The sequence below is a fragment of the Melanaphis sacchari genome, unplaced genomic scaffold, assembly GCF_002803265.2.
Source record: "Melanaphis sacchari strain LSU unplaced genomic scaffold, SCAv2.0 Contig8_pilon_pilon, whole genome shotgun sequence".
In the NCBI taxonomy this organism is placed as follows: Eukaryota; Metazoa; Arthropoda; class Insecta; order Hemiptera; family Aphididae; genus Melanaphis; species Melanaphis sacchari.
The window spans coordinates 875,004-902,194 of record NW_020271635.1 but is presented as its reverse complement, the minus strand read 5'-3'; the positions used below and the strand labels follow the sequence as shown (position 1 = coordinate 902,194).

General features: G+C 30.0%; 1 protein-coding gene across 1 annotated transcript in view; it reads left to right on the top strand.

The window, feature by feature from the left end:
• The window catches only part of LOC112602478, a 212,066-nt gene that overhangs the window by 109,896 nt on the left and 74,979 nt on the right, over nucleotides 1-27,191 (top strand). Inside the window, exon 5 of the mRNA XM_025350571.1 lies at nucleotides 25,951-26,084. Coding sequence (XP_025206356.1) covers nucleotides 25,951-26,084 — 134 coding nt within the window. The remainder of the gene's footprint in view (nucleotides 1-25,950; nucleotides 26,085-27,191) is intronic.

Here is a 27,191-nt window from a genome sequence, read left to right as displayed (position 1 = left end):
ATATTTTACGCTTTGCGTCGGGATTCTTCTTCCAATGTGTTTTTAACGAAGACCAGTAATTAATAAAACAACAAAAAATAATAACAATTTATGTAAATATTTTATAATACGATGCGTGTATGAGAGTATAATATGTTATATTAAATTGTACGTAGGCATACACGAGATACCGTTAATTCCACCGTATACCTTCCGGACACTCCGAATGCATATCATATATTATATTTGCACTTGTTATTTTTTCCTGGCGTTAAATACACTCCCCCCATCATCAGGTCGCGAGATTTTGTCGAAGGGGACGTAGTGTTGTATAGGGGCCTCCGAGAGGAAATTTTCCAAAAAAACAAAACATGCGAAACATCCAGTAAAGGTTACCATGGTTACTCGTGTACACGCGCGCGTGGGTTGCTGCTGCCAGTAACTGATACGCCGCAAGATAAACAATAACGACGACCAGTTTTACGGCATGTTGTGCGTGCATTGCGTCCCTCGTATTACACATTATTTTACAGTACCTATATATATAATACGAACGCGGGAATGGAAAAGGTATCGATTTGCTACACAGGACCTGTCCGCGACTAATTAATAACATAATGTATAAATACGGATATAATGTGTTTAAGCTAGTGATTTTCAATTCGGTTCGACCGGTCTCCAACTCCTAAAAGTCGCGTTCTCTTTCACATACACAAACATACACTCACACACCCTCTTTCTTTGTCGCTCTTTTTGAATTTTGACCCTCTCCAGTGTATATGTTACTGAAACCAACATGTACGTTTAGCCATTTCTACTCTCATCCATGTGCGAAATTTGAGAATGGTGTATTTTTTATACACTTGCGACCTTTTTCGTTATATTATACGCTGTCCATTTTTGTGAAAACCCAAACTAACTCGTTGAAACACTTGAAACGCCCGAATTTATAAACATATCACGTCTCACGTAAAAAAGACCAATACTTAATAGTAATAATACCCTTTCTCCACCGAAAACGCGTTATCCATAAACTGCAGTGACGTATAAACGCAGGTCGTATATTATGTAATTATTTTAAATATATATATATATATATATTCTAAATAGTTACGAACGACGATAATTATTTAAGATATTCGGCAGCGACACTAAGCAATACTATGCGTATTAATACGCATAAAAACGACTGTCTTTTTGGAAAGAAACTGTTCTTTTTTGTAAACAATAATAATTACAACGGCTCGTGCGTGCATGTTACTCTTGTATATTACAGGTGTTTTTACAAAATTATTTAAATAGTAAATATTTCTTATTGAATCTTAAATATTTTCTTTTAATGAAAATATATATTTACACATAAATCCTACCAATTCTTACATTCAGAATAAATAAAATAATCTTTTAAATTTTTTTGTTTTAAATATTTCACAGAATATTTTTTAAATAAATTTAAAATTAAGAACATTACCAAGAGGTTCACTTAGTTTTATTTTTATATTTAAATTTTTTTTATCTTAGCCAATACTCTTATTGTACCCTTGAAGTCCAGATTCTGTATATAACAATAAAGGAAAAAAAAATTTAAATTTTAAAGTAACTTATTATGAATATTTTACGTTATATATCATACGAGATAACTAAATCAATTATTGTACGAGCCCATTTTTTATATAATTAATATCAATGGGTTATATAATATAATCAATAACAATGAAATATTTGATAAAGTTGTATAATTTTTAAATCTTTGACCCATTAAATGCGTACTTGAATGTATTTAACTTAACAAAGTTTTCAGAAACGTATTTAGAACTTTTAAGCCTGAGTGCTAATTTAATTGCCGTTAACTATATTTGTAAATGTAAAAATTGTATTTTAGTTATGGCTCTGTATAATATTATAATTTAATTAATATTCAAAAATAGTTTTGCAGAGAATCAAACAGCACAATAGATCGGTAATGACCAGGTAAGTCGTCGCCAGTCTATTTCGCTATCAATAACGGAAATGGTCGTTGCTATCTGATCACGAATATATTATGGTATACTAAAATATAAAAATATACTATTTTTCGTTAGTTAGTCTTACACTTGTAAAGAGAAGTAATTTATAATCGGTCGGCAGCACCGTTTTTCTTTGAAAACTATAACTAACGGAAAATATCGCGGTTACCTACTCTCGAAAAACATTAACCATATGGACCGACGGTCACCACTACTGGGGTCCACAATGTACTCGGCACAATCGCAGGCTGGTAATCCCGTTAAAACTCTGTCATCATTCTGAACAGTCAGTCTCAGTTACGCCGCTATTCTCATAAATATTTACTTACGATTTGCCATAGATACACCACATCGATAATTTAATAGTCTGTATCATGTTTTTAATAATTAAAACGTTTATTAGACTAGGTAGACAATTATTATCTATTATATTGTTTGACATGAACATTTCATTTTTTGTTGAACGTATTTATGTAACTGCAGCTATTTAAGTAGTCGGAACAGTTTTAAGACTATATTAAATTTAATTACAAAATACATTCGCAGTAAATATGTCTATAGTGATTACGTTTTGCGATGTTTTATTTATAATATGTTTCTTTCAGAGATCGATAGATACGATGTACACACAATTATACTTAATGTAAATAAAATATCACTCGTACAGTATATTATTATGGCGGACATATAAATTATGTTGTCGGTTTGGGGGCGTTTGATGTACTGGAACAATGGTTGATTTAGAGTGATGCATTTGTCGTAATAATAACACTCCACTTGAGTTGGAATAATAAATAGTAAATTGATCATTAATCCTCCACATAATAATTGTCTACATGGAAATGTCGCGTGAAAATGATCCACACTTTAATGATTTCAAGCGATGTTCGTGATCAGACGAGAATAAATAATTTAATTTGATATTTCAATAATTCACGCACATTAAATTATTACCTTGCATTTTCCAGTCTTGTAAAGCGTTATTTAAAGAAACTTATTTTCTAGAAGTATTATACGATTATATTCGATTATATTGGGTTTGGCTTATTGAGCTTTAAATGAGATATATATGATATATATATAGTACTATTATAGTAGATACACGTGTAATACTGATTTCAATCTAGGAACGAATGAACTATTGTTCGTATACGAATGTTCCTGTAATCTCCAAAATGTGTGTGAAACGCAATTTTCTTATATTGCTATAATTCGACATTTCAACCTGCCTTTACGTCTTTTCTAAAGTCCTTAAATCCTTTTTAGTCCGTCTCGTTTCATTTCATTCTTGATTTGATTTGTAAGTATTCGAAATTGGCTTTGAAGATAATATTGAGTCAATGATTTTTCTATGGCATGTGATAAGGTGGTATACGAGCTTTTATAATACAACATTGGGATTTTTGACTCTTGAACACGATTTGAATAATCCAAATTAAAAATTTGAATAATTTAATAAAATCATTTTTAAAATTAAACAAATAAAGATAAAATAAATAACTTAATTACTTATTAGATAAGCGAAAAGTAAACTCAAAGAAATAGTAATGGAGGTTAACTATTGATGAAATAAAACACGATATAATACTATTTATATACTAAACTGTAATAGTTAAAAAAGTTAAAGTAAATAAAAGCCTCAATATTTAAATTGTTATTAAACTTTAATTAGTTTTGACTAATTTATGTCGACGAAAATCAAATTTTAAATTAAAACAAATTATGTTTAAACTCTGTGAAAGTACATTATATGATTATAATATTGAAACATACTTATTCAGAAACTAGTTCGTTAATCATTTTGACAACTTAGTGCATGGTTGTAAATCAATCATCGCTATTGAAACGTCTTTAGGGTAAAACTATACGCTGTGTTTAAACGGACAATGATAAACCCCTTTTTAGAATAACGAAATCTTCTATATCGGCGTGGAGCATATAGAATATAGAGTCACATATGTTTAAACCATTACGAACAAGTCCATTAAGAAAGTATTTTATACTCGTACTACTGAATAATGTTACGTTGGTTTTATTTAATTGGAAACATAATATGATATTTTTTATACAATGAAAATCTAAAAATAAATATGATAAACCGCTAATTCATTCGATAGATTGTCGTTTTTGTCTGTATGAAATTAACGTGAAAATATATGATATCTTATATAATAACCACAATATCTGCAGCTGAATACCGAATGATAAAAATAAAAATATTATAATATGTAATCACTTTTCTGGGTATGAGAGTTATGTGAGTTACTGAGTTATGCATCAGATACATGTCGGGTATAATCAATGATTTCATCGTGTCAATATCAATAATATTTTTTTTTGCATTTATATTGGTTAGAAAATCATCGTAAGTCTATATGTCGAGTAAAAGGTTTTTTAAGCTATTTGGGGGAAAAAAATAAGTATAAACTCATCTGAAACGCAATGTGAAATCGATAACATTCGAACGGAAAACTACAGCGACAACGTTATCGGGTTAGGCGACTCTTATGGCGTACATTATAGTACCTATAATCACGTATATATGTATATAGAGTAGTAAAATACTCTTCCGGTAAAGCAATCGAGAGGAAATGAAAACGTCTCATTGATATTGGATTTAGTGACTTGACTTATATCGTCAATGCGTCGCGTAAAAATCGATCGATAAGTTCGGTGGATTTTACACATTCTCCATCTCACCTCAGTTACTCACCCGTGTTATTGCTCACGTTAGAAATTTTACGCTACATATTGTTATATATATCTGATATATCACACCTATTTCAGACGGACATAGTCTCCTGTATCTATACGCATGTATATAATGTATTTATATACATTATATTATGTGGTTTATATTTTATTTTTTTTTTTTGTAAACGGATACCGCGGTAATACCCTATATAATATCCTGTAAATCAGAACAAGTCGTAACATGACTAAAATATATGTAAATAAGTGCAGGTGTTCGTCCGGTCTCTGACGCGTTAACCGACTCTATTGGAAAAACGAACCTCTTCTACACGACAAACGACTTAACACTAAGGTTAAAGATTCACACACACACTGCCATGGTTGTCGATAAAATGCAGCCAGACACAATTTACAGCAGTAATGTGATGTGTACCGTATTCACAGCCCTCGAGCATGTCAAAACTTCACATAAAAACACACCTCCCGCTACTCAAGTCGAAAATCGCATGAGTTGTTTGTCAGGGGTTTTCAATAAACATCGAGTGTCCACGAACCAACACAGAATCACGGTATGTGAATTAGGGACTTATATAGTGAATCCGCCTCGTATACAGTTTATATTTAGGTATATCATATTTTACATCATGTCGTTCACCGCGTGTTTTTATACAATCATCTGTTATTGTATCCATGTGTCTTATATATCTATTATCAATACTGCAGGTGCAGATGCGATGTGCCAAAAGCGTGAATTTCGATACTTAACCTCAGTAAAGGTAGATTTTTGTTTGACGGGCGTATAACTAATTTTAACCGTATCAGTTTAGCTCACCCCGTTCGGTGAAAATGTTTGATTTACAAGTATATGTGGATCGCGGTACAATCTGGCCATCTTAGTTCTACTTATATGTTATACTCATATAATAGCCATAAATGCCTCAGCGTTGGGGCTTACATTAGTAGATAGTTAATAATTAGAGCACGGATTTTTATATGAGAAAAAAGTCAAAATATATAAATATTTATGTTCTTATATTGCTTAAATAGTTATTTTAAAAAACAAGAAATATTTAACAAAATAAAATGAATTTATTAATTATTTTTAAATTTCATCAATTAAATTCATCATCATTGTTGTTTTCTTGGAAAAAATTAGATACAGTATACATTTGAAGATTTTAAAATTTAAATGTACGTTGGTTAGGTTTCAAAATTGATTAAAAGTGGATAAAAAAACTTCAACGTTGATCGAGAATAATGAAGCATAATTAATTTCTAAGAATTCTAAAAGAGCAACTTAAGCTTTTTTTTTTTTTTGCAGTATTTTTGCCGTGGTTGTAATCGGAATAAACGCACTAAATATATTTTAGTATAACTTAATTTTATGGAGATCAGTAATCAACATTCTTAAATATTCATATAAAACAGTTCTATACTTTTGTACAAAGTAATCATCGAAAATCGATTAGGTTTAACATATTTCTCTCTAATATTTTTGACCGAAATGTTAGTTGATAATACTACGACACCGTCGTACGCTATACACATTCATCAATTGTTCCATTATTTAATACATACTCGCTTTCTAAATGCTAAGATTTATTCTTAGCTCATAGGTGATTAATTTTCCTCTTTTTCGTATACATTAGTTTGATGATTCAGGATTTGTTCTACTCGTGCATATATACCACACGTATATCATAGTTTAAATAGTGCAATTAAATATAATTATCCTGTTTAAACTTTTTTTACGACGTTTTGAATTGCTCAGGATCACTTCCGACAATATACGCATAAAATACACTCACGCACATTTACTGCTCTTTATGGATAATTTTGAAACACGTGGGATAAGGATATACAGTTTACGTCTTTTAAGCAAGTGAGTATACACTTCGTACTTCAGAATACTTTTTCTCATAAAATTGTAAACGTACAAACGCCCGCAAGAGTATATATACAATTTAGTTTTTTATAATGATAAGTAGGTAATAACTTTTGTTGTCTTTGGATTTTGTTTTTTCGTTTGTGTTATATAAATAGACATAGTGAGCAAGAGAGGTATTGTTATGGTTATGTATGTATTCAAAATGTTAATTTCGTAAAAAAAAAAAAAAAAACTATATAGGTACCATAGAGTATATATTCATTTGTGAGTTTAAGTTAATGTTTATGAGATGAATATTTTCATTTAATAAGTGTAAATTTAATCAAATATAGCCCCTTCTAAAAATCAATAAAAAAAAAAAAAAAATTATTTAATTATGCACAATACAGATAGCTTATTTATTTTAAATCTCGTTTCAAATACACTGTACTAGCTATACATATTTTTTTAAACTTTAAGGTAATTTACTGATTAAACGCTTATTTACCAAATGGTATACCCTTCAAAACACCATTGGTTGTATATACGAATTAGTAATAATGTTATCGGCCGTCGTCGCAGTGTTGCTTTGCCAAGGCAAAAGCTGCACTATAGAGATAGTAATGAAAGGCCTAATATGTTTTGACTGGCCTTTGATGGTGGGACGAGGTTATAGGGTGGTGGCAACCATGGTATATACGATGTTAAATGTATATATTATACGTATATAGGGATAAAAAACAACCTCGGAATATTTCATTATTCGCGCCGTTTTCGTTTACAACGTTTGAATGCATAATACAAACTGACGTGTTCTGCCATTTGTTTTCTCGTCGGCGTTTTCTACTGCTACTATTCCTTTTCCTCCATCATCATCATTATCATCATCGCGCATTTCCCGTTGTCGACGGTTTTCTCAAAAGTTTATCAATCCAACAACGATGTTGTATAAAATTAAGTCTAAAACTGCCGAGTGGAGTGCATATTTTATACGTAAACGGAACAGAAAAAAAAACCCCTATTTGAATTAATTTTTCACTCAAATGATTCAAATGATGCTGCACATTACGTATATTACAAATATTTTTTTTTTTTTTTTTTTTGTGGAAATATTGTTTCTAAAGAATATAATTTATAAGGATAAGATGACGTGGTTTTGTTTTAAAAAGAATTTATTTTGATGTATAGGCTATAATTCAATAAATGCACACTTTTTTCACCACCTTTACCACTTATTTTATGACAAAATCAACTATTTTACGATCAAAAACGTGATTTTCGTGTTTTATCAACATTAAACTTTTTTTTTTTAATCAATCGGAAATAAAATTTAAAAAAACCCAAATTATTATTAGTAAGGACTATTTTTCAATGACAACATAAAATAATTATTGTACGTAATCACTATTCACTATTGTTAGCTGAAAAATTCTTTCTGTCGGTATTAGCTATATATTACGCAAATTGTAATTTCAGTTTCAGTTCTATGGGCTCGTAAAAATAAACAGTACAGCGCTTAATTAAAAAAAAAACGTTTTATGATAGTTTCGAGTTATTATTAAAACAAAATACTTTAATATTTATGTTGAAACCATGCAAGTTCAGTTTTTTAATATTTATTTACGTATATATGTAATATTAATTAACTTGAACAAAATGCGTAATTTTGTATTTGGGAACATAATATAATGTTACACTACATTAAATATATTAATAACTGCAGTGTTAGGTTATAAATTATATTTTACACGTGTTTTTATATTTTTATCAATTGCGTTTGTCCAGAGATTAAGGTTCGCTTCGGTTTAATAATAGCGACGAATTAGTCTTTTTTGACGTTCTTTAATGAAACATTTCCAAGCCATGCGCATAAAATAATAAAATAATGTTTTATTGTATAAATCATCATGAAATGAAAAACAGCCAATGGGAAATTCAAGGTATTCAACTGTCGTTTTGATGACGAAATATGTGGCTCATTTCGAAAAAGGGTTCAGTGAATATATGTAGGTATATATAGTGTATATGTAGATGTAGAACACCCGTTGTCTCGTCCGTTTGGTATGGGGTAATAGAGCTGGTTTAAAATTGTTTTGTATAAGGGGCGAAACGAAATATTTAATACATCAAACATACGTTGAAACGGAAAAAATATATTATTTTTATTACATAATACACGCGTATACAGTAAACCTAAAACTTTAAGGATGAAGTTGCCCTCAATCTGTGCATTGTACTGTGCTACCCACGCGACACTGCTATCGACCCTTAAACGTTATAAAACTGCAAAAACTAATCGGAAAATTCGATTTTGAATTCATATAAATTCTAAATAACAAAAACAATAATATAGCAAATATAGGAAAAATAGCTGGTATTTTAATCTTTAATCCAATAAAAGCTAAATGTGTTGACGTGAAATTTGTCGTACGGACGATTTTAAAAAGGGTGGAGTGTGTATAAATTATATATATATACGTATATATAATATAATATATACAAATGTTTTGTTTCTGCAGCTGTTTTGACTATTCTACCCTTCGGTGTTCTGCGTGCAGTTTAAAAATCCCACCCGTGTACGTGTTCAAAATAATATGTATTTAGGTGCAGGCCACCCGCGAGCGTGAGGCCGTGTCACTATGAAACTATAAATATATATTTTCACACCACGAGAGATGTATCAACTTGTCATCGATCGATATGTTCTGGACGTTATAGTATAAAATATGTTTAAGTCAATACATTAAATGTACGTACGTATGTTCTGAAAAAATGTAAACAGTTTATATTTTATCCTAACCCCCCTCCCCCACACTCATAACATATAATATGTTAGCAATATAAGGTACTTAATAGTTTATTTGAGTGTATGATATCTATGCAAAAATATAATACAATATCTTAAATAGAATATATCTAGTTGTTTTGTGTACAATTTAGCTTGATAAATCCCCAGAATTTATATTCCACATATTTTGTACCTAAATTTAAAATTGTTAATTTTGTAAATGCAATCATATGCATTGATTCAGTATGATATCATAAAAATTCGTATTTTTTTTTTTATCAAAATAAATTACACACATTTTCGTCATAATTTTGTGTATGCGGTGAAGAGATTTTTTCCACCCAGTGCACAACAATATTTTTATATAATTTTGTCGAAGTGCTTCCTTTATAATAACACATAGGTTCACAACAGTAATATTCCACATCTTACAATTCAAACTATTTGCATTTGCAGTAGAGACGTTCATACTGTTCTGAACAATTGAATTTTCACATCCTTTTATGTTATTCCGTTGCGAAATTCGTTTTCGAAATTGTTCAATTGTATATTGGTATCTATGCTGTACGCCTGTACATAAAAATCAACAACCCCGATTGCCGCCGTCGAAATATTATTATTATAATAATACGCCCACCGGTAGCTGGTAATTTGATTACATAACCAGAAAATATGTATTTCGTTTTCTGATTCTGCTCACGATATACTATAAAAATAATCTAATCCCACATGACTAGTATCGTCGTTGGCTGATGGCAATTGAAAATTGTTATTACCAAAAACACCTTGTCATTATTGGGTTCGGCCTATGAACATTTATATTATGGCGGCAGTAGTAGCCTCTTTAACGGGAAGAGAGACTTAATATAATACTACTCTAGTTGTAATAGCATAACGCGATTTTTACGGCCAAATAAATTCGCCGATTGATATAATATGATTCGGTGAAACGTAGTTGCCCGATCGGCACTTCAGGAGGCGTTATTAAAAACAAGACGCCAATATAGAAATAACTTCGATTACTGCGCCGTCGCATATTATAGGTTAAGGTATTAAGAAGAGAATTGACGTTAAATGTGATGGTTTTTCCCCCCCGAAATTTACAGTGATCTCTTACATAGGAATAAAAAACCTGCAGACACATTAAATACTTATATGTAGGGAACATTTTAAAAGTTATAAAATTTTATCCACCCTGCAACAGAAAGTGTGCATTATAATATTATACTACTATTTAGTATTTTGTAGTTATAAAATAACTATACATAAGTGTTTTATAGGCCTTTTTTGTTATCTGTTGTGAAGTTTTTTCGTGAGCTATTGTATATATTATAGGTATTGTAAAATTTTATTTTATAGTAAAAATTATATTTTTTAATAATCAATAATATTGTTGATACTTCATTGCTAAGTACTAGTAAGTAATAACTTTTAAAGATTAATCCAATAAAAATAACAATAACTACATCATATGTGTTTATAAAATAAATTAATAATTTTCATTCAGATAATATTATTGGTTAGAATATAAAGCAAATATATATTTTATGTGTATATTAAATATTAACCATAATAACTTGTTGCCATATACATTATAATTATAAAAATATAAGTGATTAAAATTTATTGTTGTAGATATTATTCTTTAAATAATATTAGTATAATAATTGTAGATCAGTTACAAATTATCTGTTAACAGTGCAGTTTACAATAGATTATATTATGATATACTTTGTAATTAGCAATTATTAGTATACTTAGCTATAATTAAATATATTTTTCATTCAAACAAATGTATTTATTTTATGGAAAAAAAAAATAATAATAATAAATTTAAAAAAATAGATGCTTTTAAAATTTTTAATATTTTTTCCGAGATATAATTACATGCAATTGGGTATCTTTTTATGTTACACGTGCTAAATTGTAGTCATTAATCATTTTAATGTTTATAAATACATATATAAGTGTCCAAACGAGATATGTAGGTACACAACCTCTATTAAATTACCACACTTATTAATACTTATTAATCATATACATTCTTATTTGACTATAAATTATAATAAATAAACATATTTAAATAGTCAATTAAAACATATATTAAATAATCGGACTATTGACCTCTTGAGTTTTGAACTGATTGTACAATCATGCTATTAAAAACGAAATTAGATTGATATCGTTTATAAAAAATTATTGTATATTATAATAAATAATGTTTTTCTAAGTGCATGGTCATTAATAACGTATTATATGTATAGGTTCAGTATTCTTCATAATTCGTTACAAAAAACTTACGAAATATAAGACGTGTAAATAATAAAAATTATAATTAAATAATAAATTTACAATATTACTCGTCATAAATTATCATAAATAATTGTTTCCAATACCTGTTATTTTTTGCGATTTAGAATATTTTAGAATTTCTATTATTTTTTTATGAAATTAATGTTGAAAACACGTGAGCCACGTGCACATTGAATAATATGAAAAAAATAAACATTTTTGAGAAATATTTTTCAGTAAATGATGACAAATAATGACGATGGTTAGGTTTTTTTTTTCCATTCGATTATTAAGTATCCGCTTACTCTGGAACAAAATCTCGTCGAACAATAGGTGCCGTCAAAGAAATTCTATTTTTAAAACACACTTATTTTACATTCTTGTTGCGTTCGTGTTTATTTTAATTTATTAATGGGTGTTGTATATTATATACAATATGTAGTATACACTAAACATATTATAGGAATCGTAATTTGGGCGCTGTTTTAAAATAAATAATAGTAATAATAATTGTAGTAAAAAGAGAATGTGTCGCGCCGTCCCGGCAGTTTGGTACGCCTGCCCCGCCAGCGGAAGAATAAAACACGGTTCGTCGGCGGCGGCGAGTGGCGACGACCGGCGGCTGAGCGGCTTCAGTAGGTAACCGATCGCTTACTTGGTCGCGCGTGTTTTCCCCTCAAATTCGGGGTACGAAAAGTTTTTACGATTTCTCAAAATTGTTTACGTGGTAAAATTTTATTTTTTTTATGCCTTACCGAATAACATCACTCGGATAGTTCTTACCTACCAACGTTATCGGTTTTAATTACCCTGGTCGATATAGTCAATAATAATTTTTTCGTTTTACGTTCGAAAGTGAATATTACCTACCTACCGCACGAGTAACGCGTCGGCGATGTGAAACTGCTGAAATCATCGCACGCAACACTCATGGCATGGGAACTAACTTATCCAAAGGGAGAAACGTGAGTGCCGGTACCTATATGGTTTTTCCAACGTGCAGTGTGCATCCGTCAGCCCTCATCTCGCGTGTCTAGTAGGCCGCCGAAGTTCCGTCGATGTATTGTATAAGTTCTTTTTGGGTACGGTAAATCAAAATGCGGTGGTGGCGTGGTCGTTGGTTGGTTATTTTTGATAGTGATGGTGATGGACTGTGAAACGTCACTTAATGCAATATAATGTGATGGAGTACTATACTGTAATTGTTTCGCACCTGTAAATATTATATTATTATAATATCACACGCTTCGTAAATTTTTCAATGTTGATATAACAAAACTCGCAGAACTGAAAAAATAAATAATATATTATATAAAAAGTTTTTAATTTGAAAAGTGTGACTCCGAGGAAGGAGGATAGTTTCATGTGAAAAAAAGAGGGAGGAGAGGGTAAAGAGAAAAACGGAGAATGAGGGAGAGTAAAAAAGGTCGTATATTTTATTGCAAGCAGCGGCGACGGACGTACAGTATTGTACACAACGGTGGTGACCGGCAACAGCTGCGGGACGCAAACCGTTAAAAACTATACGCCGACGTCGTCAACAGGAACCTTTCGATCGGCATCGTAAAATTTTACAATGGTCATTATACAATGTAATAGAAAAAAAAGCCGTCTAATTTATTGGCGCTTCGTTTCGACATTAAAACGGCCATAAAATCATATCGTTCCTATTTAATTAAAAATACATTGTCGTTCTATTTTTTTGCAAAACAAAAATGAATAATTTGATAATAATAACAACAATCATTGCGGTTACAACACAATTATATCACGCGCGTTTATATTGACATTTTTCGTGAATAAGCAATAATTTTACTTACCGATGTAAATATTCATGCACTAACGTTTGGAATTAGACAAAACTGCCGATGTATATTATTTATCAATTCATATTGTACCTATAATTGAATTGAATATAAGTAACATTCAAGTATCAGGAAAACATATAGATATGTAAAAAAATATAAATATGTATAATCGAAGTATTCAATTTTTCGAATTTTCAAAGCTACATTTTTCGTGTTGTTATCAACTATGTAATCTATATACATATATATTTATGATATTTTACATGTTTGTAAGAGTGTGTGTGATAGGATTACTGAAGGATATATTGTGTTTAATTTACAATTTGTATTGTATTATGTATTTATATATATACTGACTAAAGTTCATTTTAACCATGCAATACATTTGTTGTACACATGTGACCGATATGAATGTTTACCTCGAATGGTTCCTCTGCGTGTTTATAACATTTCTATTAATTACAAAATTTAAAATTTAATCTTTTAATATTCATTGGCTAATAATAATGGTGTATATATCGTATAACTAGCAATGAAATTCACTTTTATTTAAAATCAGCAGGTAGATTCTATTATTTATTACTGTATATATATATATAACCTAATAAATAACTAAATACATTTTTTGTTGTATAATACTTTATCACGTATGTGCGAAACGATAAAAACATTTCTTGTACTTAGATTATCATTTAAAATGTTAAAACAATACCATATTTAATATAACATATAATATTTATACTAATTAATACTTAAACCTATAATTATATTACATAATAAAGTAATTGAATAACGAAAAATTCCGATTTAATAGCAATTTAAAAAAAAAACTCAATTTATTACCATACTCGAGTAAAAATATGTTTTTTATTAATATATTTATTTGAAATTGAGTAAAAGTATAACGTTTTATATGCTTATAACTATAGCTGAAACTTTTTTGAAAGTCTTCTATAATTGAAAGTTTTACTGTGTTAAAGCTAAATATTAATGGAATAAAATGAGTGAAATTTTGTTGGGTTCTGTATTGATAATTTTATTTGAAATAGCGTGTTAAGAATAATATTTATTATCCAATTTACCTTTAATACATGTTACTTATTACGTTTTAAAATTAACATCATGTTCACATTTGTTTTGTTCATAACTGAAGTTCAACCAATTACATAAATATAATATAATACTATATCGAACCACATAATACAAAACGAAATCATTTGGTCACGAATATACAATATAATATTATCTTCAGGGTTGAGGTTCGACAATAAATCGGATGACATGTAAACAAAACGTAAAATATTACTGTTTGTTTTATAGTTTTAATGTTTTTACTGTTTTGGTCGATTAAACCTATACTAAACTTTGGTGAAATATGTCAAATATTTCTATGTTCACTTAGTATTTTAAATCGAATGTAACAGCAACTACAATAATAATAACTAGCATTATAGACCGTGCTTTTTTATACATGACTGAATTAGGAAACAGTGATGAGTAAAATGTCAAGACTTTAGTATACAGTTTATGAGTTTATACTTAAACTTTTATCGTTTTATTTTTAGGTCAAATATCACGACTTCTTTATAAGTATTACATTTTATCATTTCAACTTTACTTCCTATTTCACGATATTTCTATAATACTTGGGCGGAAAAGTTTTTACTCAAACTGGCGCCTACCGGACGCCTATTATATTTGATGACAAAAATATAACGCTTTTCATGAAGTTAACTACACATATTACATATTAAATTCCCCTTGTCAATAAACAATATAAACTATTACCGTTAACAATATAATGTGTAGTTTGACCCTCGAATCATCTCGGATGAATTTTCGTAATTTAAATGGAAGTGTATACAGTATTTATAAACGTGTAAGCAATATAAATGTTCTAAAACAACATATTTATAATAAACACCATTCATAAACTCGAAAGAGATAAGTATTATGAAAAATTACTATATGAGAAATGCAATTATAGATTGCTATTCCATTATATCATGCATTTTTATTTTTAAATTAATTATTTCTGCGATTTTTATGTTAAACGAAATATGCAATCAAACTAATTGATTACAGTGATGTGTTATTATTCCAAACCCCTTTTCTCGTAATTATTTTTTCGCTTATGTTACAGTTCTAATTATACGAATTAATTTTACAATACAAAACAGTCTTTAATTACGAAGTATAAACATAAGGCATTGTTTAAATAAAAAAATACATTTCCTTTAATTCTTTCCCTTTTACTTTTTTTTTTTATATTTCACATATTTTAGTAACTATGTTTTTACCTAACGGAATGTCTAAAGTGTTCATTATTATTTGCATTGTAAAAACAAGTAGTTTTTTGCATTTTTTCTGTCCCTTTACCCGTTTAATTTCTCTTCCTTTTTAATCCTTTAATATTGTTTGCATATTTTACAGATACGATTGTATATTCCGCATATCGTGCATACAATAATATTACACATTTCACGTAAATAAAATATATCATACCAAAACAGTGTACTACTACGTTACCACAACGACTTACGGAAAACATTTGAATGATTATAGTAGTTTCTATGGTATGATTTAGGACAAACGTTTCATTCAAAGTTTGCTTTTAATGACATCCCATTTATACGTTGTTGGCTTTGAATTACGTAAACTCAATTTGTTTATACCTATATATAACGTGTATCAAAACCTACGAGTTATAGTGTGATTTATACTTAATCTGCTTACCACATTTATCTGACTAAACAGAGATTAAATTTTTGACTTTTGACTAATTTTCTATACATTAAAATATCAATTGTCAGACCATTTTTACAAATATATTTTTATTTTTTTTTGTATATAATATAATTATTTGTATAATAACATAGTATATATTACATATAATATAGATTTTTTAATAAAAATAACTTAACTATGTGATATTGAAGTAATAGCTATTCGTTTAATCGTTACGCAAAAAAACAGTTAAAAATTATGATTGAAAATAAATACTAGAGAAAAAATTAACAACCTGCTTTAAAAATATATACTGATACCTATTACATTATGATACGGGTTTACTGTTTCGTTTATAATTTTACCATATGCTTCAATGTTTTAATCACGTAGGTGTATAAATACGTAACATTTATAATATAATATATATTGGAAATATTTTACACATTTTAAAGATTCATCAAATTGTACTTTTTTTATTTTTATTTAAATATATACTATTATACAATATTATGTATTGTTACCTATATATTATATTATAATAGGTATAAGTTTCGTTTTTGTTTTTAAGTTAGAGCTTTACAATGGTTAGAAATAACAATAGAGTTGAAAAAGAAATTGTGATTTATAAAGCTATACTAAAATACAATTTTCGCATATACTTATTGGTATATTTTTTACGATACGCAGATTTTCAAAACATCTCGACTTTGCTCTTATCTGCGCTCTTATAGTGCACTTTAATTTATTTTTATTTTTTTTTTTTTACTATGTATTCTATAAAATTTCATAATATATTTATTTCTATACGTTTCCTTATCACGGATTTTAACGCAATGTCACGGAAACGCGACCGACAGCGTATTGTCATAGCACGGCTGATCGGTCTGATCATTCGTTTTCGTATTTCCGGATTTCCTGGGTAAACTGTGCAAGTGATAGGAAATAGATGATAAAGAAAATAAAATCAAAATATATAATTCGCGAAATAAAGTTATAAATATAAATAATAATATATTATACGTATAATCTTCGATTGCTGTAGTAGACATGGCGTAATCAATGCTTTCCGTTACGCTACGCACCATCAACGATGACATCGATGTATACACTATACTTTTCGCTATTATTATTTATTTTTTTTATTATATAACCTCGGGTGTGTGCGTTTCGGTGTCTTGAGTTTTTTGTTTTGCATCGGTTATTAACAATACGGTCTATTAGTGCAGCTGTTGGGTCCGGAAACTGAGGGCATACGTGTAGTATAATTTAATATAATATACATACGTATAGTACCTATACGTTATATTCAACTTATAGGCTATTATGACATAATATAAAAGGTGATTTTTTTTTTTATCGTGAGTTAACATTTTTATCTGTCAGTTTTCGTATTTTTATAATTATTTGACGTCTAAACTATTTATTTTTTTCTCAGAAGATATTTGCCTTTTTTATGGATAATCATATGTGGTCTTATTAATAAAACTTACCTAGATTAAGCGGCAAAGGCAAGTTACAAGATACTTAACAATATTTTGCACTATACTTCCTCATTTGTGTTAAAAGCTTAAAAGCTATTATAATCGATGTAATTAATTATAACTTCAATATGTTTGATATATTATTTTGTGTATGTACGAAAAATGTAGGTATTAAAATAGGATATTATTTGAGGAAATTATTCATATTTTCAATATTATTATGATGTATTTGATATGATTTTTATTATTGGTAGATAAATTGATAATACATTACAGCATGTAATAAATAATTATTTGAATAGTGCTAACCATAATGTATTATTAATATTCATCATGAATAAAAATTAGTTACAAGAAATAAAAATGTTATAATTCAATTTTTGGCGACCTCCTTCTACCAATAAGTTCCCTTTATCGTTATTTATATTCATATAAAATTCTTCATTATTGTACTTATATTATGCAATTCTTAATGGTTTAAAACAATAAAATATTTAAGTATAATGACAAAGTCTATCAAATAACTTCCTACATAAAAAACATTTATTTTTTTACTTTTAAGTCTTTCGATACAAATTTAAAGATATAGTATTCTGAAAATCAATGCAAATATCTTATACGTCAAAATGGTAATGGTTATATTACGTACAAAATATAATGTTTATGTTATAATGGTATTCATATAAAAACATAATATAAATCAAAAACGCTGTTCTGTGAATAGTCGCTTATCCATTTCATATATTGTTCGAATGCCATAACGCTTACATATGAGGTTTTTTCTGTGCGCGTGTTCGTTTAAATTAAAAAAAAATTGCTCCTCTTTTCGTATTCATTTTCCACATTCAGTTAAATATGCATATATTATTGCACTATATGTAAAATCGTTTCAACAGCAGTGAAAAAATCACATGCGTTCTTAATACAGCCGATCAGCGATAAATTAAGTACGTCGACCGTCAAGTAGCACTTTCGAATTTTCATCGTCTTGTTATACCTCGCTCTGAGTAGCTTTTATTATTACGAGTGGTTCGTTCGTCAACGGTTTTTTACACCCTATATATCTAATATACTACATCGACCACCGTCATGTTTTTCTGTACACACTACACACGCCTATGTAATATACGTTCTCTGGTAGTTTTTTATTTTTGTGCTTTTTACAGTATAACGTTTTTGTCGTGTGTAGCCAATTTGCGTAAAGCTTTTACGAACTATATTCCGAAAACACAAATTTAACAGAATTGGATCGAGTCACGCGATTCTATTTTAGACCAGGCTGGACAACGAGTGACAACTTTTGTTTTACATTAGATCGCGTTAATTTAATTGCAAGTTGACTGTCAAAACGTTACGAATGTCGTCAGTTTGTTTTCGTCGATTCCCAGTGGTTCAAAATTAAAAATATATGCATCTAACATCTTCCCTAGTTATACTCTAACCCCCCTCTAAACAACAGAATACCCTCGTAAGCGGGAAACGAGACATCAAACTCGACAGCCTTCTTTCTCCCTGCAGAAATTGTCCCCAGCCAATAGCATTTGGCTTATATATTACTTCAGAGTTCAGGAATTTAATAAAGTTCTTTAATACAACAAAAACACGGTTCCTGATGTAATATTAAAAAAGAAAAGAGAAATTCAAATGTACAATTTAATGATTTATATTATTAGATATAATTGTATATATTTGTATACCAACGTGGTTTGAGATTTTATTATCCTGCACCGTTCAATCGGTAAAAATATATTAAATATACGGTTATTTTTTTTAGTTTTATTGTAAAGTTATACGATAATAATAATTGTATTTAAAGTTATATGTTTTGATTATGTTATCATCCGAACTAGCAGCGAGAGGTTAGAATAGAATCTGACTAGATTCCTAAACTCAAAAAACCAATAAGATCACTGAAAAGGAATAGGTTTGTGAAAAATGTCACTTATGTTAAAACCACGACGATGTAGTATACTAGCTATGTGACACAGATTTAAATAGTCGGTTTTCAATTTTGTCGGCGTCTTTTATAGGAAGTTCATCGGAGAGTTCCTGCTGATTTAATACCTTGCTGTAGATTTTTGAATAAATTATACAGGATACATTACGACAGCTATTTAGAACTATACAGTTTAATGTAACATTGTATCGCACGCGTGTAATATTATAATAACAATATTAACAAAAATAATTTAAAAACAGGTTGTTATCAGATGCATTGTGTATAAAGGCTTATAATGTAATGCTGTACATGTATCTACATGAATCCAATCGGTACTAAAAAGTATTTTACCATAGTTTTAGTCTTCGTACACAAACGCCTTTTGTACAAGCTAAATTTCAAAAATAATAATACGATATTTGAATTAACTTAATTTATATTATTTTTCACAATTTAACTTTTGATAAATATTCATTACTCATTAATAATCAGCCATCTATTATTATCGATAAACGCAAAAATAAATAATTTCGTTTTAAATTTTAGTAAATTCTAAAAATATTTATATAGTTAAATAATATTATGGTTCACTAATAGTGCATTGATGTGACAACATCGTGTTTCAAAAATATTTAATAGAAGAGATTGCTTGTTTTATTAAATAAGGAGATATAAACACGCTAAGAAACATCCTGTATAATATAGTACATGGTTACTCCGATTTCTGAATAGAGTCTCACGCACGCATGGAGACCGACCGTCATAAAAATGTGTATAAAAGATGACGAAAAAAGACACTTATATTTTTTTTTTAGTTTTGTATAAATGCAGAGAAGGAGGATACGACAGTACTATCGTACAGAAACGAGTTAATCAACCGAAACGTAGTTGTAACAAGCCGGGCGGAAGAACCCGATAAAACGAGCGAAGAGGAGTAGAAAACAATTTCATACACACGACAAATCTATGGAACGGGCGTACCGCGAATGAGGAAAAGACTATTTTATTTTTTTTTGTGCGCTTATACACGTCATAATCTTATTTTCGTTAAACTCTTTTTACGATGATTATGACACAGTGCACGCGTGCAATACGATACTTTAAAATATTAATACTGAACGCGGCCGGACGGACCGGAATCGGGTTTCGAAGTACGGTTTATCGTCGTAAATTGTACGAATATTCAAGAGCAACGGTGTGTGTATTCCATGCACACGCACTGTGTTCTATTCCTATGCTCTCGTGCCGCTCTGTCATCGGGATGTATAATGGTGTGCAGAACAAACGTTATTTCGTTTATCGTTTCGTCCGATTCGCAAGAGCTATATATACCGCGTTACATCATCTATAATTTCTTCCGTGAATTCGGGATCGGGAAATAACTTTTGGCGGCAAGGACTTATGTAGGGTTTCAGCGCCAGACGACCTCGAAATGTGTCCCATCATGATCGCGTCTGCAGCGATGTTAATTCGACACATTATTATGACATGTATATAAGAATTTTATAATGCAGTGAGGATTCCTTATGTCGTACAAAAAAAAAAATAATAATAATAATATTTAAAGTGCACACGAATCGCGTTCGTGTTTATCGGTCGAGGTCTAAAAGACGTATTGTTGTTTATCGATGTTTATCGCGTCAAACAATATGTAATAATATTATGTGTAGCCATGTTGGTATAACTATGCACAGATACCTGCAGCTACATGGCGGCGTATTCACGTATTTATAAGCCCTGCGATCTCTAATGTTATTCCAATAATGCGTGTTACACTTACACTATCCTAGTACATGACGAAAACTTTACTGTATGTATCGTGAACAGTTTGTTGCGGTAACTTAGGCGAGACGAAAACCGTGTTGAAAGTTTTGATCACAGCGTGTGCAGCTGCAGTAGACATGTGGTAGGGGCGCAACAATATAATACATGGCTTGCGTTATATATATATATATAATATATATATAATAGTCACTTTTATACGTTTTATTGGAACATATTTCATTCATGTCGAGTGCTATTTATTTTTTCTAGTTTAACTTTTCACTTAATCATTGCACAGCAATTATCCGCCATTATTCATGAGAGTAATAGTTTTACGATGATATACTCGTAAACTTAATTTTGAGAAAAATGTATTCACTTTTTGATATGGTACCGTAAAATTTACGCGGTAAAAATAATAATATTATCACGCTATTTTTTTTTCTTCATCATAATTAAATTTTTGTTTTATAGTATATTATTATATTTTTGTCATCGTTGTCTTAATAATAATAATATAATCATTATTATTATTCAATCGTAGTAGTCGTTGTTACTCGAGCAGTCTGGACTGGTGCCTATAATATTTTATAATATTATATTGTATTATATTTAAGACGGTGGGTGCAGCTATATTGAGGGTTGGGTGGGCAGTGGATGGCAAACGACTGACCGTTGATTACATATTAGTATACTTAACCTTGGGGTGATGCGTGCGGTGTGTCTGGCCCCGGCTTCTCTATTGCTGCCGCCACAACTGACTACCCGTTCGGCCGGTGCGCCTCATAATAATAAGTGTCTGTCTACCAGATAGTATGTATAGCTGCGAACGAGCGTATATCATGATATCTAAATATAATATAAATTATAAAATTAAAATAATACTAATTTATTATGTTCTCTCTGTAATTTGTAAGTACCTAATACACTGTGTACACGCATGACTAATTACGCGTCTTGTCGTCGGGTGCATCTGATACGTCTGATACGTTGTCGTCGATGAGCTCGGCGTGCATAATAATACCACACGTACATTCGAGTGATCCGTTCAAATTGCTATACTCACTTTCTTGGTAACTTATTATATATAGATAAGCAAACGCGATCAACCTCCATATTATTATTAAATTATATTGTTTGATATAAATATATAATTATACGTATTAAATATTGTAGCGGAAACGATCAGTGATCGAATACGTCCAATGGTGATCGTAGATTAATTGTCTTGATAATATTATATTCGTGATCGTTTTCTTCTTATTTATTAAATAAATATTCAAGCAACACGAACAAATATAATAAATTATATTGCAAGTATAAAATAATATACTAATAATATTATAACAAAAATAATAATGTACAATATATTTTAATATGTTTGAAGTGCATGTGTACCGAAAGACACTCGCGAAAAGGATACGGAATACAAACACATAAATATTCATTTGTCGACAACACACACTCGTTCATCGGTCTAACAAAAACATATATACTATATTATAATAAATATTAATATGAGATGAAGAAGTTAATAATAATAATATAACGACGTAGAGCGTATTTGACACGACTTGTTTGCATCCAGATGTATCTGTATGTGTTTAAGTGCATACGTACTACGCAACTGCGTAAATAAATATATAATAATAGATATTTTTATGTAAGTTAAACTTATAAAACAAAATTTAGTTCTCAGAAAAAAATACAGAATGAATACTTGTGGCCTTTAATAAGTATGCTAGGTCGGCTGACAATACATTTACTGCTATACAGTGTTCAACAGTCTATAGTTTTCTACCATCTACTGTTAATTGTTTTCCGTTAAATAGCTGTTTACGAATTAAAACCAACGTACATTTCAAAAATACTCATTAAACTAAATAAGTGTTTCTTTGGCCGTTTTGTTTTTATTTGTTTTTAATATATCTGACCACCGCGCAACGTCTACCATCAGGACTAATCTAAAATGAACTTGAGACTATATTATTTTGCTACAAACGTCATATTTGTTATTCTTAGACACTTCTAAAAAATATAAATAATTGTTGAATGTTCAAACGTTCCGAGATCTCCCTAAAGTATGCGAGTTATAAAATCATTACAATGTAATGTAGTCTGAGGAAACGCAGCTTTGCCAACCTTATATACTCCGCATCCGTCGTGCAATTTCACCCATCTCGATCAAAAATTATTTTCACGTCGTTATTAGTTAGTGAATTTTAAAACTATTAAACATTTGTTGCTAGCGATATGCGTGGCTGATGTCGATCATTAGGTTTTTATATATTAATTGTGCCAACGCCCAACGGTGTTTAGAACGATGTGTCGACGTTGCCGTAAGCGACCGCCATATTATAGTTTATGCAAAAATACAATAAAAATACAGTACAGGGCGTACAATGGTCGATACTAAATATCGATTTCAAACGATGCTGCGCCAAAAGCTTGCCGTTCCTTTGTATACTCGTGTTCCGGTTTCCGTATTCCGCACCACGCCGTGCACACTATTACATAATATACAATTTTTTTTTTCGATTTCGTACTTCCGGTACATCGTTTAAAATGGATTTCATTTAGACATTAGTCACATATCATCAGCACACTGTTTAACAGTGGTCTGAAAAATCAGGTAGGTTGAAATTATAATCGGGTTTCCACTATACTCACAATTCTGAGTAAAATTGGATACATATTCGACTTGATGGTAACACGTTATCCACATAGGTGTGTATTGAACATTATGGGACGACGAAAAAACACACTACGGTGTAGCGTAAATCCAATTTTAGGGTTAGGATAGGCACACTTGTACGTGAGTGATATCTCCATCATTTTAAAAACGTACTATATAGTAAGTTTCTGTAAAGTAGTTCTAATTTTGTGTAGTAAATTTTAATAATATAAAGAATAATAGGCGTTAAATTATTGAAAATATAGGTAACCTACTACACAAAATTGGAACTGCTGAAACAGATTTGCTATGCTGTTAGTTAATAGAACGGAGATAACATAATAGTATGCGGGTGTGATGTCTTCTTAAAGTTAAATACAATTGGCAATAACTCTTTGTCAGTTTGTCGACAACAATATGTTTACATGGTATATTATAATAATAATTATAATATAGTGGATTAAAAACTATTGTCGACTAAATAATATTTGATTGGCAATTATTATAATATGTCTATAAGGTCTCTTTTATATGTTTGTATCTGGGACTTAAAATTGGAAATTTGACACTGCTTATTCCCGTGTAATAATTATAGCTGACACGTTAAACACTGTACATTGTACGACAGTCCACGCGGGCATCACGCTGCATAATACACGTATACATCACATTCTTAACATTATAATAATTAAAGTTTAAATATTAATGTTCGTTTTCGATAATTCGTGTGATACAGTGATAGACACATAAAAACTCAAGTACAAAGTAATAATATGTTTGGCTATAGATTTGGAAAAAGTGTTGCCACTCCTCAATGTCTAACTACCCGTTTTTATAACCTATTTTCTTGTAACTGAAATACCACATACTATAATAACCAACACTTAACAAAATACGATTATAATCTAAAAAATAACTCATTATTTCGCATTGGAATGAGTAACCGAAAAAAAAAAACAGTAAACAATGAACTAATATGTCAATAATTATTATTGTCACTAAGCTGGGAAGATAATTTTTAAATAACTACATTTTGTCAACTAATCTAGTACTTAACTTGATTGTATAATTATTTATCAAAACAATATTATTTTTTTTCTAATATAAACGCCTAGTTAAAATCAAAATGTCAACATACACTATTAAATTTTAATTTGGGCATAATTATAAGTTATAACGAAGCACAACATTATAGGATCTACGTGCAATGTTGATATAAGGTACAGTTTTATCGTTGTGGAATTACTTATTACCCATTGATGATGTCCGTTCATTAAAAGACCACGCACGTGTGACATAAAGTTGTTTGTTATTGCTGTAGAACAAGGGTCGACTATAGGCGAGCCAAATTCGGCCCGTAAAGGGAAAATAAATAACTGGACCGCAAAATATATTTTTTTTAATGCCGATTTTTTGCACATAAGATAAATTTTATCTATTTCATGAAGTATTTATAGATTATGATGGCGTACATGATCGTTTATTAATTATTACTGTTTACAATTATAGCTATAATAATTATAACACAGTAACTATTAACTAATATTTTAGTTTTTTCCTGCCCTCGAAATTTTTTTTTTCAAATCATCTAAGCCACCATAGAATTTGATTGCCGGCCCAAAAAAATGTATCATATAAAAACCAGTTCAATAATATTATTTTATATTGTCTCTGTTAGTAAGAAACATGGTCCATTAAATAATATTTATATATATTGATAACAAAAACATATTGTCGTTAACTTTTTGAACACTATTATTTTCTTACTGCATATAAGTAAATGGAAATAATGATATTGTACAAAAGTCGAACACCCGCGATGACTATGCACAACAGCTGTATATAAAATGCATTATTCATACGTAACAATCGTATTGTCGACACATGGTCTGATGATAGTTAATGTTTTCCGTTTTATTCGTTTACAGCGTGAGTGGCTGCAGAGGGATGTGGACAGAGAGAGAAGGCTGCGCTTGGACACGGAAGCGAGACTCAAGGGTTCCAGTTCTGAGGCAGACAGATGCCGTGTCAAGCTGTCGACTTTACAAAAAGACTTCACCAAGTGAGTTTTATTTTTATTTGTATTATTATTATGTTCGTTATCGCTGTCATCGTTTTGATTTTTCCCGACGATCGCCCACCTACACAATAGATACACCATGGCGTCTACGGTTCCGCGATTGTAACAGCGAAAGCCAGTACATACTTCATACTGACAATCGCTTTGACCGTTATAATACGGTACCCGTTACAACTTGTATATTAAATTCGCGTCTATGCGAACATAACAATATTATGTGAATGAATAATGTAGCGTATTGGGGCGTGTAGATAAAGGTATATTATCTATTTTTGTTATTATTGTGACCGCGCAAATGCATTTATCCATTATTCGCAACTGATCCGTAATTCTACATAATAATTAATTTCAATAGATTGACAGAAAAGAAGACAGAGATACATAATGCAAAGACGTATAATAATGTTATGTTTTTATATTGACCAATAGCTAGTCTACGCTTGTCGTTTTTACGATGACGTATATTTTATTTTAACACAATCCACGTGGACTGGTAGACTTGATTACTTCTATAATGATTATCAACGCTATATCTTTATTATAATTTATAACACAACACGTAACTATTCTGTTTAATATTGGTTTGATATCATTACATTTTTTAGGCAAATGTTAATTTTAAGTGTCAACATGTCGTACCAATATATGTATTTTATTCGTAGGTCACCAGGACGCGATAATCACATAATGGTTATGAAATATCATAGTCATTTGTCACACCGCATTGTGTACATTTTTTATTCTGTTCGGGGCCATTGTTTCCTTCCAATTTTGTTTTTCTAGTCTTCACGACATTTTGAACTTGGAAAATTACGATAGGTACCGTTTTTCTGTCACTAGTACGACTAAGCAGTTTCGTAGTTTATGCTGTACCACGTAGGCTTACCCCCTCCCTATGTATATAGTTACTTATCCAGATGTCAGTAACGAAGGTTTTCCTCCAGGATCCAAGTTTTGCGCGTATAATATACCTATATCTGTATGATATTAAAGTATCATCGTATCGCCGCCGTCACTTTATCAGGATTTAAGAAAAATCCAAAACTGCAGGATTTTAAAACGCTCACAGAGAAACGTATTTGCGTGCTT